At 45.6% G+C, this 26,045-nt stretch overlaps 1 protein-coding gene across 4 annotated transcripts in view; it reads right to left on the minus strand.

The window, feature by feature from the left end:
• INSR (insulin receptor) overlaps positions 1 to 26,045 on the minus strand; it is a 129,468-nt gene that overhangs the window by 35,325 nt on the left and 68,098 nt on the right. For all 4 annotated transcript variants that reach the window (XM_033400932.2, XM_033400931.2, XM_004277284.3 and 1 more), the window contains exons 3-9: positions 16,495 to 16,816; positions 9,900 to 10,048; positions 9,113 to 9,257; positions 7,752 to 7,966; positions 6,656 to 6,782; positions 5,266 to 5,516; positions 3,099 to 3,266 (exon numbers count right to left, since the gene is read on the minus strand). In XM_033400932.2, the coding sequence (XP_033256823.1) occupies positions 3,099 to 3,266; positions 5,266 to 5,516; positions 6,656 to 6,782; positions 7,752 to 7,966; positions 9,113 to 9,257; positions 9,900 to 10,048; positions 16,495 to 16,816 (1,377 nt within the window). The remainder of the gene's footprint in view (positions 1 to 3,098; positions 3,267 to 5,265; positions 5,517 to 6,655; positions 6,783 to 7,751; positions 7,967 to 9,112; positions 9,258 to 9,899; positions 10,049 to 16,494; positions 16,817 to 26,045) is intronic.

Below are 26,045 nucleotides of genomic sequence, written 5' to 3' on the forward strand. Positions count from 1 at the left end.
TAATTGTGGCAAAATATACATGACAAAAAAGTTACCATCCTAATCATTTTTAAGTGCACAGCTCAGTGACATTAAGTACATTCACATTATTGTGCAACCGTCCCCACTCTCCCTTTCCAGAACTTTCTCATCTTCCCAAACTGAAACTCTGTCCCCATGAAACACTCACTCCCCAGCCCCTCCCCCAGCCCCTGGCACCCACCATCCGGCTTCCTGTCTCTGTGGATTTGACTCCTCTAGGGACCTCCTAAGAGTTGCATCATACGATATCCATCCTTGGTAAGTTTATTTTTTAATTACATAAACTTTGGCATCATTACAAATAAAACCATGTCAAATTGTCATATGGTAATGAGAGATTCAGACTTCCAGAATAAAAGTTGTTGCTCTAAAAAAGAAAGAAAGAAAGAGAAAAAGAAAACATGGCCTATCCTGATGCTGCTGGCAGTTCTAGCTGGCGGTTTCGGTTACTCACATGCAGGGCCGACAGCTGACAGCTGAGCCTATGACTTTGCTTGCTCTCAAGTTATATAAAGCATCCAAGGAGATAAATCACGTTTGCAACCCTCTGCTCAGGCGGGGGATGAGGTCACAGGCATACATATAGCACATGATCTTAGAGCTGGGACAGCGTCCAGAGATTATCTGGCCTCCCGCCCCTTCTCCCCAAAAGGAGGCAGCCAGTGACAAGCTCAGTGACTTGCCCAAAGCCCTACAGCAGGTCAGAGAAGACCTCAGGCTCCCGACCTCAGCCACGTCTCATCAGCGGCCCCAAGGTCTGAGGATACCAGTAACTCAAAACATCTAAAGAAAAATAAATACAGGCCAAGCAATCAACAACAACAAGACAACTAAGGGATAAATCAGGAGCTTGGGATGAACATACACACGCTATTGTATATAAGATAGATAACCAACAAGGATCTACTGTATAGCGCACTGTACTCAGTGTCCTGTGATAACCTCTATGAGAAAAGAATCTGAAAAAGAATGAATCTAGGTATATGTATAACTTAATCCCTTTGCTGTACACCTGAAACTAACACAACATTGTAAATCAACTATACTCCAATAAAATTTTTTAAAAATAAAAATAAAAAAGAGCCTAGGGATTGGGGGAAAAATACTTTATATAGACTCAAACAAAACAAAACAACTAACGAAAAAACAAGACTTCTGTTTCTCCAGTTTGATGGGCTTTTTTAAAACTCACTTTTAAAATAATCTTAAACTAATTTATACACACTAGCTTGAGGCTTCAAATATTTTTCCCTTTTCCTGTAGATGGATGGAAGCCCATTAAGTAAATGAGATTAAAGACTGGAAAAAAATGTGTCATTAGTATAAATTTTGAATGGAAAGCCCAGGAGGGAAGAGATGATCACTCTTTGCTTTCTCTGGTCCTTACAACTTAAGGGTCTAAAATTAGGGGCGAAAATTCTTCCCTGACTTTGCCAATCACCACTCCACACATCGGCTGTGTTTCTAGCTTCGGAGGGAAGTCTTGCGTGGGTTAACACAGCTACACCCCTACCAGGGGAGGTGGATAAGGAAGGGAAGGAGGAGAAAATTCCAGAGGGAAATGATGCCAAGACATGGGGAGTGTCTGTTTTTGACAGGAGTCTTCAGAGCGTGTCCTCACGCTGTGATGTTTAGAAATGCGAACAGGCAGGCAGACCTCCTCCTCTTATTGTGTTTTTCTTACAAATCGAAAGTTTGTGGCAACCCTGCGTTGAACAAGTCTATTAGTGCCATTTTCCCAACAGCGTTTGCTCACTTCGTATGTCTGTGTCACGCTTTGGTAATTCTCACAATATTTCAAACTTCTTCATTTTTATTATATTTGTAATGGTGATCTGGGATCAGTGGTCTTGGATGTTACTATTGTAATTGGGCATTTTTTTTTTTAGCAATAAAGTATTCTTTAATTAAGGTATGTGCATTGTTTGGGTTGTTTTTTTTTTTTTTAGTCTCGATTTCTTCTTTGTTAAATTTTTATTGAAATAGAGTTGATTTACAATGTTGTGTTAGTTTCAGGTGTACAGCAAACTGATTCAGTATTTTCTTTTCAGATTCTTTTCCATTATAGGTTATTACAAGATACTGAGTGTAGTTCCCTGTGCTATACACTAGGTCCTTGTTGGTTACGTTACCTATTTTATATACAGCAGTATGTATATTTTTAATCATTTTTTAATTGGTGTATAATTGCTTTACAATGTTGTGTTAGCTTCTGCTGTACAATTAAGTGAATCAGCTCTAGGTATATCTATATCCCCTCCCTCTTGGACCTCCCTCCCACCCTCCCCGCCATCCCACCCACCTAGGTCATCACAGGGCATGAGCTTCCTATGAGCTTCCTATCCTTCACAGCATGTTCCCACTAGCTATCTATTTTATGCATGGTAGTGTATATATGTCAACCTTAATCTCCCAATTCGTCCCACTCTCCGCTTCCCCTCTGTGTCCGCATGTCTGCTCTCTACGTCTACATCTCTATTCCTGCCCTGCAAATAGTTCATCTGCATCATTTTTCTAGATTCCACATATAGGCCAGAAAGAGAAATACAGTAATATGTATATTTTAAGTATACTTTTTCTTAAACATAATGCTATCGCACACTTACAGTATAGTGTGGACATAACTTTTATAGGCACTGGAAACCAAAAAATTCACGTGACTCAATTTATTGCAATATTCACCTCCTTGCGGGAGTCTGGAACCGAACCCGCAGTATCTCTGAGGTCTGCCTGTATGTGTGTTTTCGTCAGAGATAAAATGGAGTGTGTGTACCCATATGCACATGCTGGGAAGTGGAAGGGGAGAGATGCTTCCCCAAAAGGAGAACAAAGTGGATCAGATGTTATACACACTACTATGTATAAAATAGATAACAAGAACCTACTGTATAGCACAGGGAACTCTACTCAACATTTTGTAATAGCCTATAAGGGAAAAGAATCTGAAAAAGAATCTATAACGGAATCACTGCATTATACACCTGAAACTAACACAACAGTTTAAATCAACTATACTTCAATTTAAAAAAAAATTTGAAAAAAAACCCGGCCCCTCCCCCGCCTCTGCCTGCACTCACCTTTGAGGCAATAATCTAATTCATACAGTTCACCGTCTTCCTCCTGTCTCTCCCAGAATACCAAGTAGTGTGTGATGTTGCCATTGGGGTCAGAGGGAGGCTTCCACTTCAGAATAATCTGAGACGAAGAATTAGACACCGAGATGGGATCCAGGGGGACAGAAGGATCTGCCAAGGAGAAAGGAGACAGGTCCACTGTGAGGAGGAGCAGGAGGGTGCAAGCCATCGGGTGGGCATGAGGGGGAAAACCCAAGTTCGAGAAATCATGAGGATGTTCTCTGCAGTGTTATTTAACATCAGAGAAAACTGGCAACATGTGGAATGCTTGCCCAGTGAAAGCATGGGTTACAAAATTACAATCCATGGGTACCACAGACTATGTAGATTTCATGTTCCACCATTTTTGCAACAAACATTTACGGCAGCAGTCCCCCACCTTTTTGACACCAGGGATCAGTTTCGTTGGAGACAATTTTTCCACGGACTAGAGACGGGGATGGTTTCGGGATGATTCAAGCACATTACATTTATTGCGCACTTTATTTCTATTATTATTACATTGTAATATATCATGAAATAATTATACAACTCACCAGAATGCAGAAACAGTGGGAGCCCTGAGCTTGTTCTCCTGCAACTAGATGGTCCCATCTGGGGGTGATGGGAGACAGTGACACCCGACATGTGTTGCTTATGTCCAGTCTACTCTGTAAAATGCAGCTTAAGTGTCACTTGCCACTCACTGATAGAGTTTTGATAGGAGTCTGCAAGCAGTTGATTTCTTATGGTCTCTGTGCAGTCGGACCTCTCTGCTAATGATAATCTGTATTTGCAGCCACTCCCCAGCTCTAGCGTCACTGCCTCAGCTCCACCTCAGATCATCAGGCATTAGATTCTCATAAGGAGTGTGCAACCCAGATCCCCGAGTGCACAGTTCAGAGTAGGGATCATGCTCCTATGAGAATCTAATGCCACCGCTGACCTGGCAGGAGGCGGAGCTCAGGTGGTAATGCGAGGGATGAGGAGCGGCTGTAAATATAGATGAAGCTTTGCTCGCTCGCCGCTCACCTCCTGCTGTGCGGCCTGGTTCTTAACAGGTGGCAGACTGGTACCAGTCTGTGGCCCAGAGGTCGGGGACCCCTGATTTACAGAGCTCCAACGACGTGCCAAGCTTTCTCTGTTCTGGGCACTGAAAAGGCGCTGGGGAAAAGGAGGATCGTGGGAATAGACAAAGCCACATCTTCTAGATAACATTAGCCCCAACTGAACCCAGTCCTGGGGCAAATTTCGGCAGTGGGATACCATTCAATCTTATCCCTGAGCTGGCAGCCCATCTAACATTCCCCCCAAAGGCACCACCTTTGGGCTCCACAAAAGCTTCCCCTCAGAACGGAGGTGGCTGAGGGAGTCGGTGAGGGGTGGGAGTGGGGGTCTCAAGGCAGAGGACACAGTGTGTACAAAAGCCTGGAAGCTGGAAGTTTCCAGAAACTATAAGTCCTGCTGGAGGTATTGCTGGAGGATACAGGACGAGAGGGCAGTAGTCAATAAAGTTGGGGCTGGTTCATAAAGTTTGGACTCGATCCTACGGGACAGGATTTCTCAACTACTGACTTGCGGGGGCTAGATAATTCTTTGCCGGGGGGCGCTGTCCTGTGCATGTGATACGTTGAGCAGCATCTCTGGTCCCCAACCCCGCCTCCCCAGTCATGCCAACCAAAGATATCTCCAGGTATCACCAAATGTCTCCTATCCCAGTGGTTGGAGAGGGCTTATGATTTATGAAAATACAGCTAAATTGCTATGAAATACTCGTCAAAAAATGGAGATGGGGGAAAAGGCATAGTGATGAAACAAAAATGGCAAAATATTGATCATTGTTGAAGCTGAGAGATGGTTACAAGGTGGCGGTGGGGGGAATCTTTTTTTTTTTTTCCCTACTTTTGTAAATATTTGAAAATTTTCCATAATGGGAAGAAGAAATGTATGTTCCCCTCTGATGTCTTGTTGCTACTGCCTCATCTTCTGAAATGATAAACCTCAGTGCCCAGCTCTTTTAGAAGCCAATAACCATGCAAAAAAAGGCATTTCATATGACATCACCAGGTCAGCCTGTTACACGCAAGACATCTGATTCACGCACAAATTCATATCCACAAGAAATGCTTACTAGTGGCATCTGTCTGGACATAGATGATGTCGCTCTTGGCCCCGTATGTGCGGCGTTCATCAGAGAAAGTGACCAAGGTCTTGACAAAGATGGCGTACTGGGTCCAGGGCTTGAGACCACGCATTAGCCACCCGGGGTGGTTCTGTGACTTGGGGTCGTTGGACCTCATAGGCGGGTCAATATCTACCACGGTCCAGCTGTTGGAGCCACATGCATCCTGCCCATCAAACTCCGTCACGTTCTGATAAGGGCTTTCAAGACGAAATAGGAAAAGTTGATTACCATTTCTCAACTATAGCTCTAAAGACCAAAGAGATGTGGCCGGGCGACGTTACCTCCTATAGGCTTGCACCCTGTTCACCAACAATCTTCTACCACAAGGAAAAAAGACACAGGAATAGTCAAAGAGAAAGGGACCGCTTCCCTTATGCCTCAATTTCCCAACAACAATAATAACGGTGATCAGGATGATGATACTAACTACCAGAGTTATTGATAAGATTACACAAGAGGATGTGTGTTGACTTCGCCACACACAACCTGACACATAGTAAATTTTGAGGGATGGGGGACTTCCCTCGTGGTCCAGTGGTTAAGAATCCTCCTTCCAATGCAGAGGACACGGGTTCAATCCCTGGTTGGGGAACTAAGACCCCACATGCCGCGGGGCAACTAAGCCCACGCACTCTACAGCCTGTGGGCCACAACTAGGGAGCCTGGGCACCGCAACTAGAGAGAATCCCACGTGCCACAACTAAGACCCTATGTAGGCAAATAAATAAATAAGTAAATAAATATTTAAAAAAATATGGAGGGATGGAACAATTATTCCTATTAACACAATCACCACTTCCATTGTCTTCCTTTAAAATTTCAGCACAGTCATATACTCAAAACGACTAGGTGTTATTGAAAGGCGACAGAGTTTCAGCGTGAGATGATGAATAAACTGTGGAGAGGGATGGTGATGATGGTCACACGATGTCATGAATGTACTTAATGCCACTGAGCGGTACACTTAAATGTCATTAAGATGGTCAATTTCATGTATGTTTTACCACAATGCTTCAAATGTTGGAAAAAATACAAAATAGATAAAAAATAAACTTTAAGGCACCTACTAAGTAGACTAAGTGACTTTTTGTTGAGGATGTCTGGTGAGATGTACATATAAGAAGCAAAATGGAATACTGCCCAATCTGGACCTCCAAAAGAAACCTGCCTGCTTCAGTTTCTGGCTTTTGACAATAGGGAATGTTATGGACGTCATACACCATCAACTGGTGAGATCTATGATATTTATTCCACAAGCAAGGAGATAGAAAGGAACCTCAGAGGGGAGCCTCTGAGAACATATGCAACAAACACACCTCTTTATCCTTCTACTTACGCCTCTTTGTAGAAGAGCATGAATCCCAGGAGGTCTCGGAAGTCGGGGGGCCAATACGGCTCCCATTTCAGCAAGATCTTGTCATAAGATGTCCGAATGTAAGAAAATTTAAGTAATTCATTTTCACCTAGAAAGGTTAAAAAAAAAAACAAAACCAGTATCAGAATTAAATAATTTATTTCAACCCAAAGCAGATGATCCCATATTTTCAAGAGTATCCACGAGAAGGAAGACGGCAACATGCTGTTCCTCTGAGGGGTCTTATTTCCACATGCCTCTCCTGTGTTCAGAGTCAAGAACAGGTCATGCAAGTTGGCCCTGACCGCAAGTCAGGTACTTGGCCAGATGTGCTCAACCAAAGAACCACGGTCGGCACCAACAGAAGGACAAGTGGCTAATCGCTACTGGAAAAAGGGACTTTCAAGAATAGCATTGATTCTGACACAATTCTGTCTTGCGTGTGACTTTTCATGCCCGACATGTCAGAACACATAACTCCAGTGCAAATGGACTCATGCCAAGTGGGTTTAGGGAGCGTGCAGACCATCATACCTTGGAGTGTCAATTCCTTGGAAGGACAATGCCTTGGACAGAGTAATTCCCTCTGCCTAGATTGCAAGCCCTCCCTTAAGCTCTACCCCTTAAGTTCCAACCTTGCTCTCTCCCTCCCCTGAATTCTCACAGCTTCTGCCATAAGGAACCAACTTCGCATGAGGGCATTACGGAAGCCTTGGCACCTCAATGCTTCAAGAGAAAACCTGTCAGAGGAGGGCAGTCAGCTGACAGTCTCCAGCTGTAGCAACTGTAGAGCCTGCTGTAGCATTCGAGCCAAGGCCATATGTAAGATAAGTGACATTCATTCATTCATTCATTCAATGTTTATGTGGCATCTTCCAGTATCAGGCACTGTGTTTAATATTTGGCAAAGAGATAACATGTATACATTCTTCCTCAGTATTTCAGAGAGCCTATCACACACATAGTTGTTTTAGCTCATTGGGGGGAAGTGACACTCCCCCGGGGGCCAGTGTGGTGGGGGAGGGGGAAGGCAGCCACGTTATCTGGTCCGTGGAAGGACAGGGGCATCACCACTTACAGGACGCCTGGTCCCCATTGGTCTTCAGGGCAATGTCGTTTCTCTCCTGGCGCCCCTTGGTTCCTGAAACTTCCTCCATCTTGTGAATTTCTGACAAGCAGAGTTTGGGATTATAGTGGAAGAAGAGTTTCCCCTGAGTGATGGTGAGGTTGTGTTTGCTCCAGTCCCACAGCTGCCTTAGGTTCTGGTTGTCCAAGGCATAGAAAGAGTAGTTCCTATGGAAACACACACATGCCTAATCATTCATCAGCTTGTCGTCTCCAACTCCAAGATGGCGGGGCCATGGCTGGAGTTGATCTTGTTCAGTGCTCCGTCCCCAGTCCTAACCACTTGCTTGACACATACTCATTACATGTTGAAAGGGGGGTTAGATGGACAGGGGAAGTTGAGGAAGTCTTCAGGGCCAGGAAGGTATGTGAGATCAGTCTTGTGGGGGAGGAGGGTAAGACTGTGATGGATTGAGATATGGGTTTTGAAAAGGGGAAAGACTGAAGACACAGAGGCACGTGAACTGGGCCCAGGGAAGAGCAAAGTAGCCTGTTCTGGCCAACAGGTGACGGGCAAGACCAAAGAGATGCCATGGGCCAAACCCTCTAGTATACTGCATGCCAGACCGAGACCAAGAATACGTGATCTTCCTTGGTAGGCAGAGGGGGACCACTGAAGGTTTTATAACAACTCAGTAACCCCATTAGACCTGTGCCTTAGAACTAGGAGTGGGCCACCAGTACATAATGAATGGGAAAAGGGCAGCACCTAGATCTGTGTTATCCAACACTGAAACCACCAGCCACATCTGGCTATTAAGTACCTGAAATTTGGCCATTCTGAACTGCACCAGAAGTAAAAAACCACAGATTTCAATGACTTTGCATTAAAAAAAAAAAAGGATATAAAAGATCTTCTTTATAATTTTTTGTATTGAGTCCATGTCAAAATAACAGCTTCAATGTAATGGGTTCAGTAAAATACATTATTAAAATTCATTTCACCTATGTCTTTTAAAGTGTTTTAAATGTGGCTACTAGAACATTTAAAGTCTCATATGTGACCTGTATTATATTTCTGTTGGATGGCCCTGGTAGTTCTAGAACCAGCAAGAAAGTCATTGGAACGAGCCAAATGAAAGGTGTGAGCTTCGGCAAAAAGATAGTTTTATGGCGAAATAATATTCCACTGTATATATATATATATGTACACACACACACACACACACACATATACACCACATTTCCTTTATCCATGCAACCATCAGTGGACACTTAAGTTGTTTTCATGTCTTGGCAAAAAAACCTAAGTTTCTCTACAATAACTCACAAACTTCCTAATGAGCCCACAGATACAGCAGCAGGCCCACATACCCGATTTCCAAGGTCTCCCCTCGAATCAGACGTAACTTCCGGAAGAAGGAAAGTGACACGAGGGCATATGATCGGCGGATTTTCAGATACCCTGAAATTTCTTCAATGAGTCCAAGGTTGGCCTCTAGCTCAGCTGCCAGGTTGTCTAAGGAAAGGAGAGAATGAATATCCAGTGGGCTTCTACCAAAATATGTTAACCTTTCCAGAATTCCCCATAGTGAAGAGTTAACCTACAGGCTGAAAATGATTTTCACAAGCCCTGATCAAAATACATCTACAAGGCAGAGTAGTTATGACAGAGGTTGTCCTGCCTGCAAATCTGAATATATTTATTATATTAAGATGCCAACCCTTGCTCCCTCTATCACCCTGCTTTGCTTGCCTTCATAGCATGAACCACTGCCTGGGTTTACATTATACGTTAATTTGTTTATTTGCAATATGCACCACGCACGGACTTTGCCTTGTTCACTGTGAGTATTCAATAAATGTTCGCTGAATAAATAAACACAGAAATGCCTTTTTGCCTGTGACAGAATTTCTGGAGACATGGTCCCCAGACCTGCAAAAGAGGGCATGTTGCCTGCTTGTTAAAAATGCAAATTCCTGATGTCCCAACTCCCAGCTTTGAAAATCAGAATCTCGGGGGGGAGTGAGGCCAGGACTGAGCTGTGAGTTCCAGGTTTGGAAACAGATTCCCTGCATGAGTCTCTGGACTGTTTTCCTTCTGTGCTCGCAGGGAGAGTGGATCCCGGCGGACAGCAACCCCTCCCCCTAGAGCACTCACTGCCCCCTCGAATGTTGATGATTAAGCTTCCGTTGATGATGGTGCAGCCTCGGAGCTCCTGGGCAGATGTCACTGAGTCAATGGTCTTCTCGCCTTCCAGGAGGTGGCACACCTTGGGACAGGGGCCCAGGCATGGAGTACACATCAAGCTGCAGAAAGAGTGGAGAGAGAGAGAGGTCAGGGCACACAGGACCCCCCCCACACACACACACACACGCACACACAGCAGTGTGTTGCACAGGGTCCCAAGTGACCATAGGGCAGGATGCTTTACCCACAGAGCTGGTGACGTTTGGGACCGGGGAATTCTCTGTTGTGGGAGGCTGTCCAAACATGGTCCCCTGGGGGATGGAAGGGCAAATCACCCCCAGGTAAGAACAACTGCCTAAAGTGATAGGCTTGGGGTGTTTCTCCAGGGGGGCAGGTCCTACAGCATTACCCCAATGTCAGGAGACTCATGCTTTTACTCCAAAATGATGGGGCTCCTGCCTTACCCCAAAGCGAGAGGATTCACACTGTACCCCATGGCGAATCACCTTCTACCCTGTGGAGACCGGACTCATGCCATTACATGGAACTGATGGGACTCCCGGCATTACCATGGTGACGGCAACGATGCAGAGCTGATGGGCCTTACGTAGGACTCATTTTGCCGCTATTCGAAAGTGGCTGAGCTGATACTGCTACCCCAACTGGTGGAACTTAGGCTGCTGCTGCAAGGTGATGGGATGTTTGCTGTTCTGTGTGGGGTCTGACGTGACCAAACAACTATATAGGACGTGACTCCACAACCTATGGGCTACAGCACAACCTCCATTTGATAGCGGGTAACTGGAGGCAGACTTTGGCTTTGCCTTCCTGCAGCCTGATGTCCTCAAATTTATAGCCCCCAGGAGTCCTTTGGGAATCAGCCCTCCCCTACGCAGTGCCTCTGAGGTCAGTTCTTGGCTGGTACAGCCCTCCTAGGTCCAAGCAGGACACAGGACCCAGGGCAGCCTGAGCACAATCTTCCATCCCGCTGGGAATTCAGAGGTGGGCACACCCCCAAGCTAACCCAGTGAGGGTTTTGCTAGAACTTTCTGGAAGGAAAAATTGTCTTCCTTCTGCAGTATCTAAGAGGGTATGGCTATATTGCTAGCATGGAGCAAGGGACAAGGGAGAGGCTGCTGCCTGAGACCAAAACTAACAGAGACAGAAATAAAGCTGAGGATGGAAAGAAACTGATCGTGTACATCCCTTGAGCTCCTGGATACAGCTGTACCTAAAGCGATTCCCTGAACTTTTTGGTTACAGTCATCAGTAAACTCCTTTCATCTTGCTTGAGCCAGTTTGAATTGGGGTTCTGTCGTATGAAACCTCAAGATTCCCGACTGTTACGTTCTCAAGGTCTGTGTCCTCATCTGTGAAATGGAGGCAATCTTCACGGGGCAGGTAGTGATAAGGACTGAATGATATATACCACCTAAAGCACTCGGCACATAGAAACTAAAAAGGGTTGGTCCATTGCTATGATGATCACTTTTTATTAGTGGTATCATTGTTGCTACTGTTGTAAATAACAACAGTAATTGTTGTTACCACACCCCTGCATATTCGATTCTTCAGAAAGATCTTGGTCACGGGTGACCACCTGGAGGGGTGGGATAGGGAGGGTGGGAGGGAGATGCAAGAGGGAGGAGATATGGGGATATATGTATATGTATAGCTGATTCACTTTGTTATACAGCAGAAACTAACACACCATTGTAAAGCAATTATATTCCAATAAAGATGTTAAAAAAAAAAAAGAAAGAAAATTGAAAGAACAGAAAAAAAAAAAAAGAACACATCTGGTCTTTGTCCCAGGTCCTGGTGCAGAGCTTCAAAAGCACTTGGAATTTCCTGAGTTATAGGAACATCTTTGTTGTGCTAATGAGGTGACTTGTAGGGGCTGGTCACCAGAAAGATCAAATATGTGATTTGGAGGGTTGCATCAACCACTTGACCTCCAGAGAGAGAAGCGGGGCTGGAGATGGAGTTCAAACCCACGGCCAATGATTCAACCAATCACACCTATGTAGTACAACCCAGAGGAAAACTCTGGACACCAACTCAGTCCATTTTTCTGGCTGGTGAACACACAGCTATGCTGGAAGTGTGATATCTCTGATTCCATGAGGGGATAGGAGCCCTGCGTCTGGAACTCTCCCAGCCTCTGTACATCCATAATAATAAGGCTGTAATTGCAATTGTAAGCCTGACATGAAGCTTTCTGACTGCTGAGGCATCTGTTTCAAAAGACATCTGTCAGGCTTCCCTGGTGGCGCAGTGGTTGAGAGTCCGCCTGCCGATGCAGGGGACACGGGTTCGTGCCCTGGTCCGGGAAGATCCCACGTGCCGCGGAGCGGCTGGGCTGTGAGCCATGGCCGCTGAGCCTGCGCGTCCGGAGCCTGTGCTCCGCAACGGGAGAGGCCACAACAGTGAGAGGCCCGTGTACCGCAAAAAATAAAAGACATCTGTCTTGAGTAAATGTAACACCAGGTCTATGACCCAGCCACTAGCAAAACAACCAGATAAGGAATTAGGCTGCCCCCACCCATGAAGGGGGCTCTTTCAGAAAGCCCTGGGGAACCTAGATAACTGACCACTTGACTGACCCTGCTTCCCCCTTCCTGTGCCCTAATTCCTGCTCTTAAGCCTTAAATTCACCATAGAGTGAACCCATAAAACCCTAGACACCCCACCCTCATACCCTAATAAAAGCAGACCCCCCCAAGGATTCCTCTCTCTCTCTCCCTTCCTCCCTCCCACTCTTTTTCTCCCCTCTCTCCCTCTCCCCACCCCTGCTCCCCACGACTCTACTGTGTGGCCCTCCAGGACCTGTGAGTAACAAATCTTGTTCTTCGAGGTTCCCTGATGGTTTCTCACTGAAGTGCATCCTGGGATCATAATAGGAACCTCAGAGCTGGCCCAGCCATCATAGGGGCCCCAAAGGGAGAGTGTCTGTAGAGCTCACTATGAGTGACGCATGCCCAGGTAAGCACTGCAAGCATCCCTAACCCAAGCTGCTACCATCAATAGGCTTGGACCAACAGAATAGTATAGACTTTTTTTTTTCAGCTCTGTGAGTTGCCCTAGCAAATTATTGAACCCAGGGGGTTTGTGGGAGCCTCAAAATTTATAGCCAGCCAATCAGAAGTGTGGGTGACCTGGGGACCCCCAAATTGTGGCTGGCATGTGAAGTAAAGTTGGTCTGATGGAGAACCAAGGCTTTAACCTGTGGGTCTGATGCCAAGCCAGGTGGTTGAGGTTGAGCTCTATCGCAGTACACCCAGTTGGTGTCAGAGCAGCTGGGGTGGAAACAGAATAATGACCAAACGTTTGGGTTCTTTTGTTGGTTCTACAAATATTCACTGAGCATTTATCATGGGATAGATGATGCTCTAAGCCAAAGGCAAGCAAACTACAGCCCACAGGCCAACTCCAGCTGGCCACTGCTTGTGGTAAATAGAGCTATATTGGAACACACCCACAACCACTGGTTTGACTATCATCAATGGCTGCTATCACTCTATAAGGCCAGAGTAGAGTAGCTGCAACCGTACAGACCTCAGAGCTGAAAATATTTACTATCTGGCCCTTTGCCAATGGCAGTTATAAACCACAGGCGCACAGAAGTGAACAAACAACCTACTTTCCCTGTGGGAAATCCACACGTTCTTTCCAGCCCTTCCCACCAAGAAGTGGAGTCTGCCTTCTCATCCATGGAATCTGGGCTTGGCCATATGAATTGCTTTGGCCAATGGGAGGTTAGCAAATGTGATACAGCAGTGGCTTAAGAAGTGCTTACCCAGTAAAGCATGCCCTTCCTGGCTACACATGGAGAGAGGTCCCAACTGCCCATGCAGGATATGAGAGGTTAGCTTGTACCATCTCATCAGAGCTCACCCAGCCCTCCAGTCAATGCACAGACTCCTTAGAAATCATACATGAGTGTTGTTTTAAGTCACTAAGTGCTGGGGTGGTTTGTTACACAGCATAAGCTAGCTGATACACTTGTGAAGCGTATGGTCTCGTTGGGGAAGATTAATAAATTGACAATTAAAATATCAGCTAGTGGTAAATAGCATGAAAAGAGTTAAAATGGAGTGTTGTGCCCAAGAGCAACCAGATGGCTAGTTCAGAAAGAAGGTCATACAGGGAAGGAGTCTCAAAAGAAGTGGCGTTTAAGCCTGTGACCTGGATGACAAGGAGAAACCAGCCATGCGAAGATCAAGAGGCAGAGAATTCTCCACACCCTTAACATGCACCCCAAATATCTAATCCTCCTCATCTCACTAAAGAGCACCCCACCAGGTATCTGGGAACGACCATAGATGGTGACGCCTCTTAATGAACCCACATGGGTTCCCAGACCTCTGCTCTAATAATATCAAGAACTACTTCCCAGGGACTTCCCTGGCGGTCCAGTGGTTGGGACTCCACGCTCCCAGTGCAGGGGGTCTGGGTTTACTCCCTCGTCAAGGAACTAGATCCCACATGATGCAACTAAAAGAGCTGCATGCCACAGCGAAGATCCCGTGTGCCGCAACTGAAGGATCCCGCATGCCACAACTAAGACCCAGTGCAGCCAAATAAGTAAATAAATAAATACATATTAAAAGAAAAAAAAAAGAACTAGTTCCCAGATAAGCCAAAAGAATGGAAGAAAACATATCTGGCCCTTTTTAATAACAAACCACATTAGAAAACACGACAGCACTGAAGTCTTTCACAAAATAAAATAAAAGCTTCAGAAGGAAAACAAAATTTTTTTTAACCTACAAAGTAAAATACTGCCATGATGGGCCATAATTAACATCCCTCACTATCCCCTCTTTCACTCAGTAAACGTCCCAAGCATCACAGGACAAGCTGTCAATTTCCTGGGGCTTCAATCCTGGGGTCACCAGCATCAGCAAAACATCAAAGGAAGCTGTTCTATTTTTCAGATCTTTGTTATGATCAAAAAAAAAAAAAAAAAAAAAACTTTAAAGCCAACGTCTTTTAGTGGAAGATGTTAATATCCATGCTTTATCTCAAACGTGAAAAAAAAAAAACAAATAAATCAAGAGGAATATGATAATTTTCCCAATCTTACTGATAAACTGGCCCCAAAGAAGAAAAAATAGCTCTGTCTGGCATGCAAAGGTGATTTATAGAAGCCTATTTTTGGTCAACAAAGCCACTTGATAGGTTTTATCAAAAATGAGTAAAACAAAACATACTGTACTTGCAGGTTTCACAAACACTCAAAGAGAGGCTCCTAGGAACTGGAATAAAGATTGTTTTCCTTCCCACCCTCCCCACTCAGGGAAATAAAATTTCCCACCAGAACCTGCTCACTTGGCTAATTTTCAAGTCTGAAGAGGAAGGTTTTTTACGTATGCAGGTCAGCTCAAGGCCCTTAGACGTACGTCTGTTTCTGATTTGTTTTTGGGTTGTTTTGTGGGTTGGTTTGTTTTTTTCAGACCCTCAACATAAAAATCAGGAAACAGATTTTTAAAACTCAGTTACAGCCCTGAGACACCAAAATAGCTCATCTGAGAAGCTAACAGCATGAACAAAAAGTCTGAGATGTGGGTAGGAAATCTGACTCACCGTCGGGGAGAGCAAACTTTGCTTTTTCTCACCTAAATAGTAGGAAATGGTTTGATGGCATTGTCCTTCAAAAGACGACAAAGCCTTGAGAACAATCTAGAATTGAGTCCTTCTTCCTGGCCCTCCAGGTTAATCTCAGGACACCACCCAGATCCAGCTTGGAGAAAACATTTAAAACATCTGAGTTCTGATCTTGATTGTGAGAATCAGGCAGCTACATCAGTGGGAACAATCGGACCATCTAAAGGGCTGTATACAAAACCAAAGCTTCTATTTTCTTTTTTTTTTTTAATTGTATTTATTTGTTGTTTCTGGCTGCGTTGGGTCTTTGTTGCTGCACACGGGCTTTTCTCTGGTTGCGGTGAGCGGGCGCTACTCTTCGTTGTGGTGCGCGGGCTTCTCTTTGCGGTGGCTTCTCTTGCTGCGGAGCACGGGCTCTAGGCACACGGGCTTCAGTAACTGTGGCACGCGGGCTTCAGTAGTTGTGGCTCGCGGGCTCAGTAGTGGTGGCTCACGGGCTCTAGAGCGCAGGCTCAGTAGGTGTGGCGCACGGGCTTAGCTGCTCCGCGGCCTGTGGGATCTTCCCGGACCAGGGCTTGAACCCGTGTCCCCTGCATTGGCAGGTGGATTCTCAACCACTGCGCCACCAGGGAAGCCCAAGACTTCTATTTTCAATGCTAAGCATAGAAAGCTTTACATTTTCGGTATGCAAGATGCAGAAAATATTTACCCTCTGGCCCTTTGCAAGAGAAAGTTTGTTGACTCCTGTTCCAAAGGCCAGCACCAAAACCAGGAAGCAGGGATGGCATCCGAGACACCCACGCGTGTCACTAATCACCAGTAGCTTCCTCACTCACAGTCAATTAACTCTAGTTTTCCACACAGTTTTAATAGGCAGCATCACCAACACCAACCCCATGCCCCTTCCCCTCTTTACCACCTGCCCCCAACCCCGGAACCCGTACCCAGGACTCACTTGCTGGAATTCATCGTGTACCCGGAGGGGCACTCAGGGATGCACTTGTTATTGTGAATGACATACTGGTGGCAGCCCTGCCTCCGAGAGTTCTTGCATTTGTTGTGCAGGTCCTGGCAGAAGCTGAAGTTCACACAGCGCCAGTCTTGGAAGTGGTAGTAGGGGGGCGGGCAGGTCTCCACGCACCTGCCATCCAGGTAGAAGTTGCGACAGGCCACACACTTGGTGGGGTCGTCAGGCTCAGAGCAGTTGCCCAAGCACTCACTGTGGCAACAGAGACCCTCAGCGGTGCAGCCGTGAGACTTACAGATGGTCGGACACACTGGAGAGAGAAAGAAAACAGCTGGTCAGTGGCTTTGCCCAATTCCTGTCTGCACAACAGCGAATCTGGATGAGGAAGTGCAAGCCAAACAAAATAATAACAGTAACAGCTCACTTCTGCAGCACTTGCTACGTACCAGGCACAACTATTAACTCATTGCAGCCCCCAAGCCAGTGACGTGCTTGTAGATGCTTAACAGCTTCTTCAGGGAGCAGGGCAGAGATGCTCTGCTTTATAGCGTTTGCCAATTTCCATGGTGTAAATACTCCCACTACGGTTCCTTTCAAGCTACCCCACCTAGAGTTACTGAACGTGGAGCCAGTAAGAGATACACAGTATCACAGCATTAAATAGCACATCTATGGTATAGATGCAATAGTAGCAAATAACCTCAAAAGCATAAATCGTAGGAAAATGTAGTGAGATGATTAGGAAGTGGTGAGTTTGGAGTATTTATTACCTTTGTTTTAAACATAATTTGTTTAATTGTAAGTTGATATCATTTAAATTTTAACAACAGCTTGTTGAAGAACCAGATTTCCTGAAAATTACACAATTGGCTTTAGCAAGCCAGCTCCAGCACGCAGCTGCAGGACTGGTGTAAATAGATATATCTGGGGCTTCCCTGGTGGCGCAGTGGTTTAGAATCCGCCTGCCAATGCAGGGGACACGGGTTTGAGCCCTGGTCCGGGAAGATTCCACATGCCGCGGAGTAACTAAGCCCGTGCGCCACAATTACTGAGCCCACATGCCTAGAGCCCGTGCTCCACAACAAGAGCAGCTGTGACAGTGAGAAGCCCGCACACCGCAATGAAGAGTAGCCCTGGCTCACCGCAACTAGAGAAAGCCCACGCACAGCAACGAAGACCCGATGCAGCCAAAAATTAATTAATTAATTAAAAAAAATTTTTTTAAGATAAGAACTCTTTAAAATAAATAGATAATGATCTCCATTTTACAAATGGGGAAACTGAGGCACAAGGTGGTTAAGCAAATGGCCCAAAGGTCATTCATTGCTTCAACACACATTTGCTTGCACTGATCTAGATATTACAGCTGCTGCAGGAACATGGTGGCCACAGACCCTGCCTTTGGGACCACATGGTCCAAGGGAGGAGACATATTCATTATTTAAAAGTATAACTGCATGAACAGCAAACACCGTGCTGGAAGTAAGGAGGTGGCATTTCTGCTGTGACCTGCGGGAGATCATGAATGGGAAAGGAGGGGGCTCTGCGGATGGCGGGCAGAGGCTGTGCGTGGATTTTGCGGCTGGAGTTTCTTATTTGATGCAACCGAACATGTCCACTGAAGGCTGGACTCTTCCCTGGCTTCCTGCAGCAGCTTGGAACACATCCCCTCTCTCCCGATGTCTCACTACTCATGACTTCCTGATTCCCCTTAATATGGGTCCCTCAGCATCTGACCTGGGCTTCCATGACCAGCCCTCCCTTTCCAGGCTGCCAGCAAATTTGTCCCTGGACCGATGGCTTCCCTGAGGCTGGAAAGACCTCGGCCACAGCAGAGCCTGTTCCCTGGATGCCTTCTTTGCTCACTCCGTGCACACCTTGGAACGTGGTTTGGAAGCTGGGGAGTGTTCTTCACTCCAAATCCTCAGGCCCTTTGATTGCTGCAATGAACATCCCGGCCCACGTGGACCCCCCCAACCGGACCCAGGGAACTGACGAGGCTTCTGAAGCCATACTCCCACATGAGCATCGCTGTTGGATGCAACTTTCTGTGATGATGGAAATGGTCTCCATTGGCACTGTCCAACACGGCAGCCACTTCCCCGCGGCTGTGGAGTGTGGTTAGTGCAACAAGGAACCAATTATTTTTTAATTGCAGCAAAATAGGTGTAAAACTGACCATCTTAACCATTTTTAAGCGCACAGCTCAGTGGCATTAAGGACATTCACATTGTTGTGCAACCATCCCCACGGTCCATCTCCAGAACTTTCTCATCTTCCCAAACTGAAATTCTGTCCCCGTGAAACACTGACTCCCCAGCCCCTCCCCCAGCCCCTGGCCCCCACCATCTACTTCCCGTCTCTATGGATGTGACTCCTCTAGGGACCTCCTGTGAGTGGGATCAGATCGTGTTTGTCCTTCTGTGTCTGGCTTATTTCACTGAGCATCATGTCCTCAAGGTTCATCCATGTTGTAGCAGGTGTCAGAAGTTCCTTCCTTTTTAACAAAGGCAGAATTCTTGTTGACAACATCACCAGTGGGTGCTTGACTATATCTTGATAAGGAGGAAAACATCTATACACAGTAAGATGAGCTAGCTTGAATAACTGTAGCTGCTTACATTTATACAATGAAAATCAATCATGTATGTCAAAAAGGGGAGAATCCGGGGCTTCCCTGGTGGCGCAGTGGTTGAGAGTCCGCCTGCCGATGCAGGGGACACAGGTTCGTGCCCCGGTCCGGGAAGATCCCACATGCCGCGGAGCAGCTGGGCCCGTGAGCCATGGCCTCTGAGCCTGGGCGTCCGGAGCCTGCGCTCCGCAACGGGAGAGGCCACAACAGTGAGAGGCCCGTGTACCGCAAAAAAAAAAAAAAAAAAAAAAGGTGGGGGGAGAATCCAAGCTTTGTATAGGTTCTTAGGCAAAATTTTCTGGAATTTTAATTCTCTCCAAGCTTGTCATGATCCAAAGGGGAAAAAAGAGTCATTGAATAAGAGATGTGGAATGTGCAAATCATGATTAATAAATAGAGCTGGTTTTGCCATAAAAAAAATAAAAGGTTCCTTCCTTTGTAAGGGTAATACTATTTCATTGTGTGTATATACCACATTTTGTTTATCCATTCATCTGTCAGTTGACTCTAGGGTTCCTTCGACCTTTTGCTCACTTCGAATCATGCTGCTGTGATAATGGGTGAACAAATACCTCTTCAAGACTCTACTTTCAGTTCTTTTATGTATATACCCAGAAGTGAATTGTTGAATCGTGTGGTACTTTTATTTTTAATGTTTTTATTGAAGTATAGTTGATTTACAATGTTGTGTTAGTTCCAGGTGTACAGCACAGTGATTCAGTTTTATATATATATACTTCTATTCTTTTTCAGATACTTTTCCTTTTAGGTTATTACAAAATATTGACGTAAACCACAGCAATATCTTTTTGGATCCGTCTCCTAGAGTCATGAAACAAAAATAAACAAATGGGACCTAATTACACTTAAAAGCTTTTGCACAGCAAAGGAAACCATAAACAAAATGAACACACAACCTACAAAATGGGAGAAAATATTTGCAAACAATGTGACTGACAAGGGATTAATTTCCAAAATACTTTTAATTTTTTGAGGAACCACCATACTACTTTGCACAGCGGCTGTACCATTTTACATTCCCACCAAGACTACACAGTAGAAGGTTCCAGCTTCTACTGAGGAACCAAACTTTTCATTGCATTTTAATTTTAAAATTTGGGGGGCTACTGGCTCTTGTATTGGACAGCAGAGTCTTAGCGAAAGAAACTCCTTGCCAAAGCCTACAGGTCTCATGTGGTCTAGTGCCTGCAGTCTCTCTGAGTCCTTCTCCCAAACCCAGGCAGTCGCCACTCCAGCATCCTTCCTGCCCCTCACACACCCAGGCTCAGCCCTACCACAGGACCTTTGCATCTGCTGCTCTGGCTGCAGCATCCTCCCCTTATCCTCCCATAACTAGCTCCTTCTCAACCTTCAGGTCTCAACCCCTTAGAAAGACCTTCCCTGACCTCCCCTCTGGAAGTCACTTTCTCCTTCTTGAACCACGTTCTAACACATGATCCTATGACATTTTTCTTACAGCACTTATCACTCTCGAAAATTATCTTGGGTGCTTGTTGACTGTCTGTCTGGAGGGGAGCTTAGGGGGCAGGGCCACTCCTGCTCCATTCACTGCACTGGATCCCACGACACCCACTCCTAGGACAGGGCCTTGCACCCAACAGGAGCTCAGTAGACCCAGGTCTGAAAAGACAGAAAGGAGGCAAAAGAAAGGCCTTTGGAGCAGTTCTAAGCCCCCAGTTTCTAGCCAGTGGCTCAGGAATTCAGCCAAGAACTCCGAGTTGCAGGAGCGTCACAAAACACCATGAAAAATTACATGGAAAATCTGGAGCACCCATGCCTAGGCGCAGAGTCTGATTTTCTACGTGGATCAAGAAAGAATTAAGAAGCTGTACTAGGAGCAGGATGGAGTTAACCCCACCAATGTCTGTGTAGGATTTTCAGCGTTTACATACACGCCCCCATTGGATTCTTACTTAATTCTAACAAAGACCCCGGGAGGGAGCGGGGTAAGTAACATCGTCTCCATCTCACAGAGGAGAGAAGACTTGCTCAGCTGAGATGCAGCATGAACCCGACATTCCTGGGTCTCAAGAAGGACACGGCCACCCACAGGGTCCACCCAGTCCGGGGGAGGAGTGACACGCATACAGCTCTCCACCCACAGGCATGCCACAAAGCTTCCTCTAAAGAATCCATGACAGCCTCAGTTTTCTTGTCTGTCAAATGGGGATGATAAACCCTTAACTCCTTCTCACGCTTAAAAGAGGGGATGCGGGTAAGGAACTGGATTCTTTGATAGACACAGTGTAGGCTGGATATCAGTTAGCTACTCTGGGCATTATTATTATTTCCATTGTCATTAATAATCTGTCTACGAGGACCCAAGGAACTCCATGGCAGGAAGCAATATAGAAAGCAGACAACTATTTAGGACCCACAAAGACTCCACCCTCTGGGAAAGCACATGTGCGAGCAGGAAAGGGCCTGTTTCCTGGGCTGGGGCTGCATCTGAGGGTCAGCCCTTAAGTTCAAAAGAGGTGTCAGCAAAGACCTCACAAAAACTTCCCAAACACATAAGCTTTCCGGCCTAGACAATGCTAAGAAAAACGATCCAACACTCACAAACAAGGCCAGAGGTTAACCACAGGGCTATTCAATCTTCCTCTGGAGCCCTGCCTAAGAGGCCCATCTGAGAACAACTTCATTCTCCAGCAAAGGAGCTGGCAACGTTTTCCCATGGAGGGTCACAAAGCATATGTTCGGGGCTTATGTTCGGTGTCACAACTAGTCCACTCTGCCGCTGTGGCGTGAAAACAGCCCAGAGAAGGCTTATGGGGACAAACGCATTGTGTCCAATAAAACTTTATTTACAAAAGCAAGCAATGGGCTGGATCATTTGCCAACCCAGGCAAATGATCAGAGGTAAGTTTCAATACAGTGAAACTTACCTGTGATTGATTTTTTTTTTAATATTTATTTATTTATTTGGTTGTGCTGGGTCTTATTTGCCGCAGGCAGGCTCCTTAGTTGAAGCTCGAGGGCTCCTTAGTTGCAGCATGCGAACTCTTGTTGCGGCACGCATGTAGGATCTAGTTCCCTGACCAGGGATTGAACCTGGGCCCCCTGCCTCGGGAGCGCGGAGTCTTAACCACTGCGCTACCAGGGAAGTCCCTGATTCACTATTTCTATTAGCGCCTCAACTCCAGGAAGCCAGATGTCAACTTATAGATGGATACATTGTAAATCATTTTTTATCCCATAGAAGAAATAACTTCCAAAAATGACAGGTTTATTGCCCCTGGGACATTAAGTGTCCCCATATCTAACTTTGCAATCCTAGTTCAGTGACTATACATGTTTTGGCTTTACCATCCAGCCGGTGCCCTCACTAAAGGGTTAAAAGTGTTGACAGGTGCTTTTCTTTGTGCTTTTTTTTTTTTCTTTGCATAAGAGTTGTGTATTTTAACTTTTGAAGACTATACTTTGATAATGATAAGTCTGCTCTGGGTGTCTCCCATTCCGTTTCCAAGTACTTTATCTTATTTAATAGAAATGCCACTGCGGGTGTCCCCCACCCAGGTTGAATTATGAAAACCACACATCTGGCAAGATGAAAATGGAGGAGGCGTCTGACTCTCCTCTCCCTGTGCACCTTGCCCTGCCCTTTTATAGACACCAAATGAGCCACAGCCACAGTCCCAGCAGCCCTGGCTCAGAGGGCCACCACACCCAGGCTGTTTCTGCCAGAGACGATGGCAGCCTTCTCAAGAAAATGCCCAGCAGTCCGGGAGCTATGGACCTTCCCAGGACAGGTACGTGATGTGTGTGTATGCAACGTCCACACGCCCAGACCTCCCTCCTCCAAACACACAAGTTCCTTGTTCATCCCTCTCCCATCCCCCACCCCCCACCCAAGCTGCCGTGGGCTGCTGGCCTCAATTTCCTCCCAATTCTCCCCTAAAGTTTCCAAAAGCCCCTGGTCTCCAGTTCCACTAGCAGAAGCAGCCACTACCCTCAAGTGGCTTTTTCACTACACCCCGTTGAGAAGATTGAAAACTGAACTCTAAGCAGACCGGCAGAGCGGGAAGGAGGGAACAGAGTCAGCGTCCTCTGGTTGGACCCTCTGAAATAAGTGGAAGGTTCTTCACCAAATGATGCTTTCCCCAGAGAGAGATCTACAGAAATGCCAACTGGTTTAAGAGATGTGGTATAAAGCAAAGGAGACAGGTGCAATTTGACCTCAGTATTTCTACTGCTAGGAATTATCCTGCAGACAAGGACCATATGTGCACTTAGACACCTAGACAAGGATATTCTTTACCCTACAGGACATTAACCATTGGGGTTTATAACTGCAAAAGCCTGTAAACAATGTAAAAGTCCAAAGCAGGAGACTGTGTAAATAAATTAATGTGGATCAAGGAGGTAGAATAGTACGCAGCTGTGAAAATGGAAGTGGCTCTATGTATTTTGATGTTGGAGTCACTTCCAAGACAGCATTAAGGGGAAAAAAGTGTCGAAAGAACACAGCTTGTTCGTGGAAAAAGGAAAGAGATGTACCTTGTGGGAATACAAAATGGACAGCTAGTGTGGGAGACAGTTTGGTCGTTTCTTATAACGTTAAACATATACTTCTGATCCTTACCACAGAACCTAGGGGTTTACCCGGGTGAAGTGAAGAACAAAACACTTATGTACACAGAAAGACCTGTATTTGAATGTTTATACTGGCTACATTTGTAATCACCCCAAACTGGAAACAAACTAAGTATCTCTCAACTGGGGAATGGATAAACATTGTATCTCCATGCAACAAACTCTAGGGAGCCGTCAAGATAGAACGAAGGGCCGATTTCCACAACACAGGGATGAATTTCAAATGCAGGGCATTGAGTGTAAGAAGCCGGTCTCCAAAGCTACACATTCTAGGATCCCATTTTATATGACATCCTGGAAAAAGCAAAACTCTAGGGACAGTGAACACATTAGTGGTAACCAGGGGCTGGAACTGCAAATGACACACAGAAATTTGGAAGATGATACATGACTATATAATCAGTGAAAACTCACAGAACATTACACCAAAACGGGTGAACTCTGCTGTAAGGAAATTACATCTTAAAATGAGGGGGAAAGAAAAGGACAAATAGGACATATGTCCGTCTGGAAGGGACACAAGAAATGTGCCCCGTGACTGCCTGTGGGGAGGGGAATGTGGATGAAGTGGAGGATGGGTAGCAACATCCTCGCATGTCAGCACAAGTTTTTTTATTTTTTCCTATGTATGTGTACGCCCTTCTAAAACCGACCTCTATTTAAAAATACATTTTTAATATAATTGAATCACTTTGCTGTACACTTGAAACTAACAAAGCACTGTAAATAACTATACTTCAATAAAAATTTGAAAACTAAAAATACATTTTTAGAAACTCTGCTAGATGATTAAGAAATGTTTTTGATCCATTATACCATTCTACCCCCAAATATTCCTGTAGTGACTGTGTCAGAATAGCCACCAGGCATCAACGAAAGCTTTACAAATTTTCTCTTAAGATCTTTTTTTGCCTTAGTACAAAATCAACAGTCAAAGCAACTAAACACCAAGTGTGCTCCGAGGTTGGAATCCAGACCAGGTAGAAATATTATTGATGATAGACAACACTGGGACAACAGATGAGATTTATATAACAGACTGTGGATTCAAATACTGCGTCGGTGTTAATGCCCTGTTTTTATGCACCATACGGAGGTCGTGTAAGAGCATTTTCTTGTTCTTAGAAAATACCCCCGAAGAATTAAAGGCAAAGGAACATCAGATGCGCGCATCTGACTCTCCGATGATTCAGGGGGGAAAAAATTAATATGTTTATAATGTGTACATAAATATATCAGAGAGATAATAAAACAAATGGGGTAAAACTAGTGAATTTAGATACAATTCTTGCAAGTTTTCTGTCAACTTGCAAACTACATCAAAATTAAATGTTACCAATTTATAACCAAGCAAGGTTAAAAGCTGCAATACTGGGAGAAAACAAAGGCCCTGCGGTAAATAACATGCTTATAAAAATACAGCCACTTTTGGTTTCTTTGCCTTTTTAAGTTCAAATCAATTTGGTTTTTCTCAGTTAAGTAGATACATGGTAAAAACAAAACAAAAACTTTTCTTTAAAAACCCCTTTTAAATGTTTCCATAGCACGACATATGTTAATAACATCTTGCTACATTCCTTTCCAAAGCCCGTGGTTAAAATAAAAAGATTTATTATTCCAAAAATTACTGCTTTCCAGAAATTTCCAAACGGAACAGTTGCGTCATGGGCCTGCAGACACATTAACCACAGGGCCTCGTGGCTCTCCCTGAAAGTGTGAATATTATAAACTCCATAAAGTAATTTACTTTGTTTCCATCCTAAGCCTTTCTCTGTCGCGCCCGCCCCAGACCCTGACAGACGAGGTTCGAATCCCCGGAGCCCCGGGGCGCGGGCAGCACTTAGTCGGGAAATTCCTCCCCTTGGAATCTAGTTGATTTAATGGTGGGATTGGGCGGGGGGAGCGCTAGGTGAACTTTTGACGGCTGGGTGGTCAACAAATGCCCTTTTGGGTATGCGCTCCCTGAGAAGCGGCGACCGCAGGAGGTCGCGTCCTTGAAGCTAGGAAGCTCCCCCTTTCCACCCCAGACAATGCCACCCCCGCGGGCGCAAGTAGATTCGCTTCCCAGATGCGTTTGGAATCGAGTGGCGGAGCTCTTCGGAGAAATACGGCGTATGCAGGCCAGAAAGGAGGCGGAGCCCCGACGGGGTGGGGGCCTCCCCGCTAAGGCAGCCTCAGGATTGGTTGGTTCCAGGCATCTATGTGTGTGTTCAGGAGGGGCGGACGCTGGGCAGGAGAAGCCCCGCCCCCGCGAGCTAGTGGCGGCCGCGAAGCACAAAGCCCGAGGCGC

This window comes from Orcinus orca, chromosome 3, assembly GCF_937001465.1.
Source record: "Orcinus orca chromosome 3, mOrcOrc1.1, whole genome shotgun sequence".
In the NCBI taxonomy this organism is placed as follows: Eukaryota; Metazoa; Chordata; class Mammalia; order Artiodactyla; family Delphinidae; genus Orcinus; species Orcinus orca.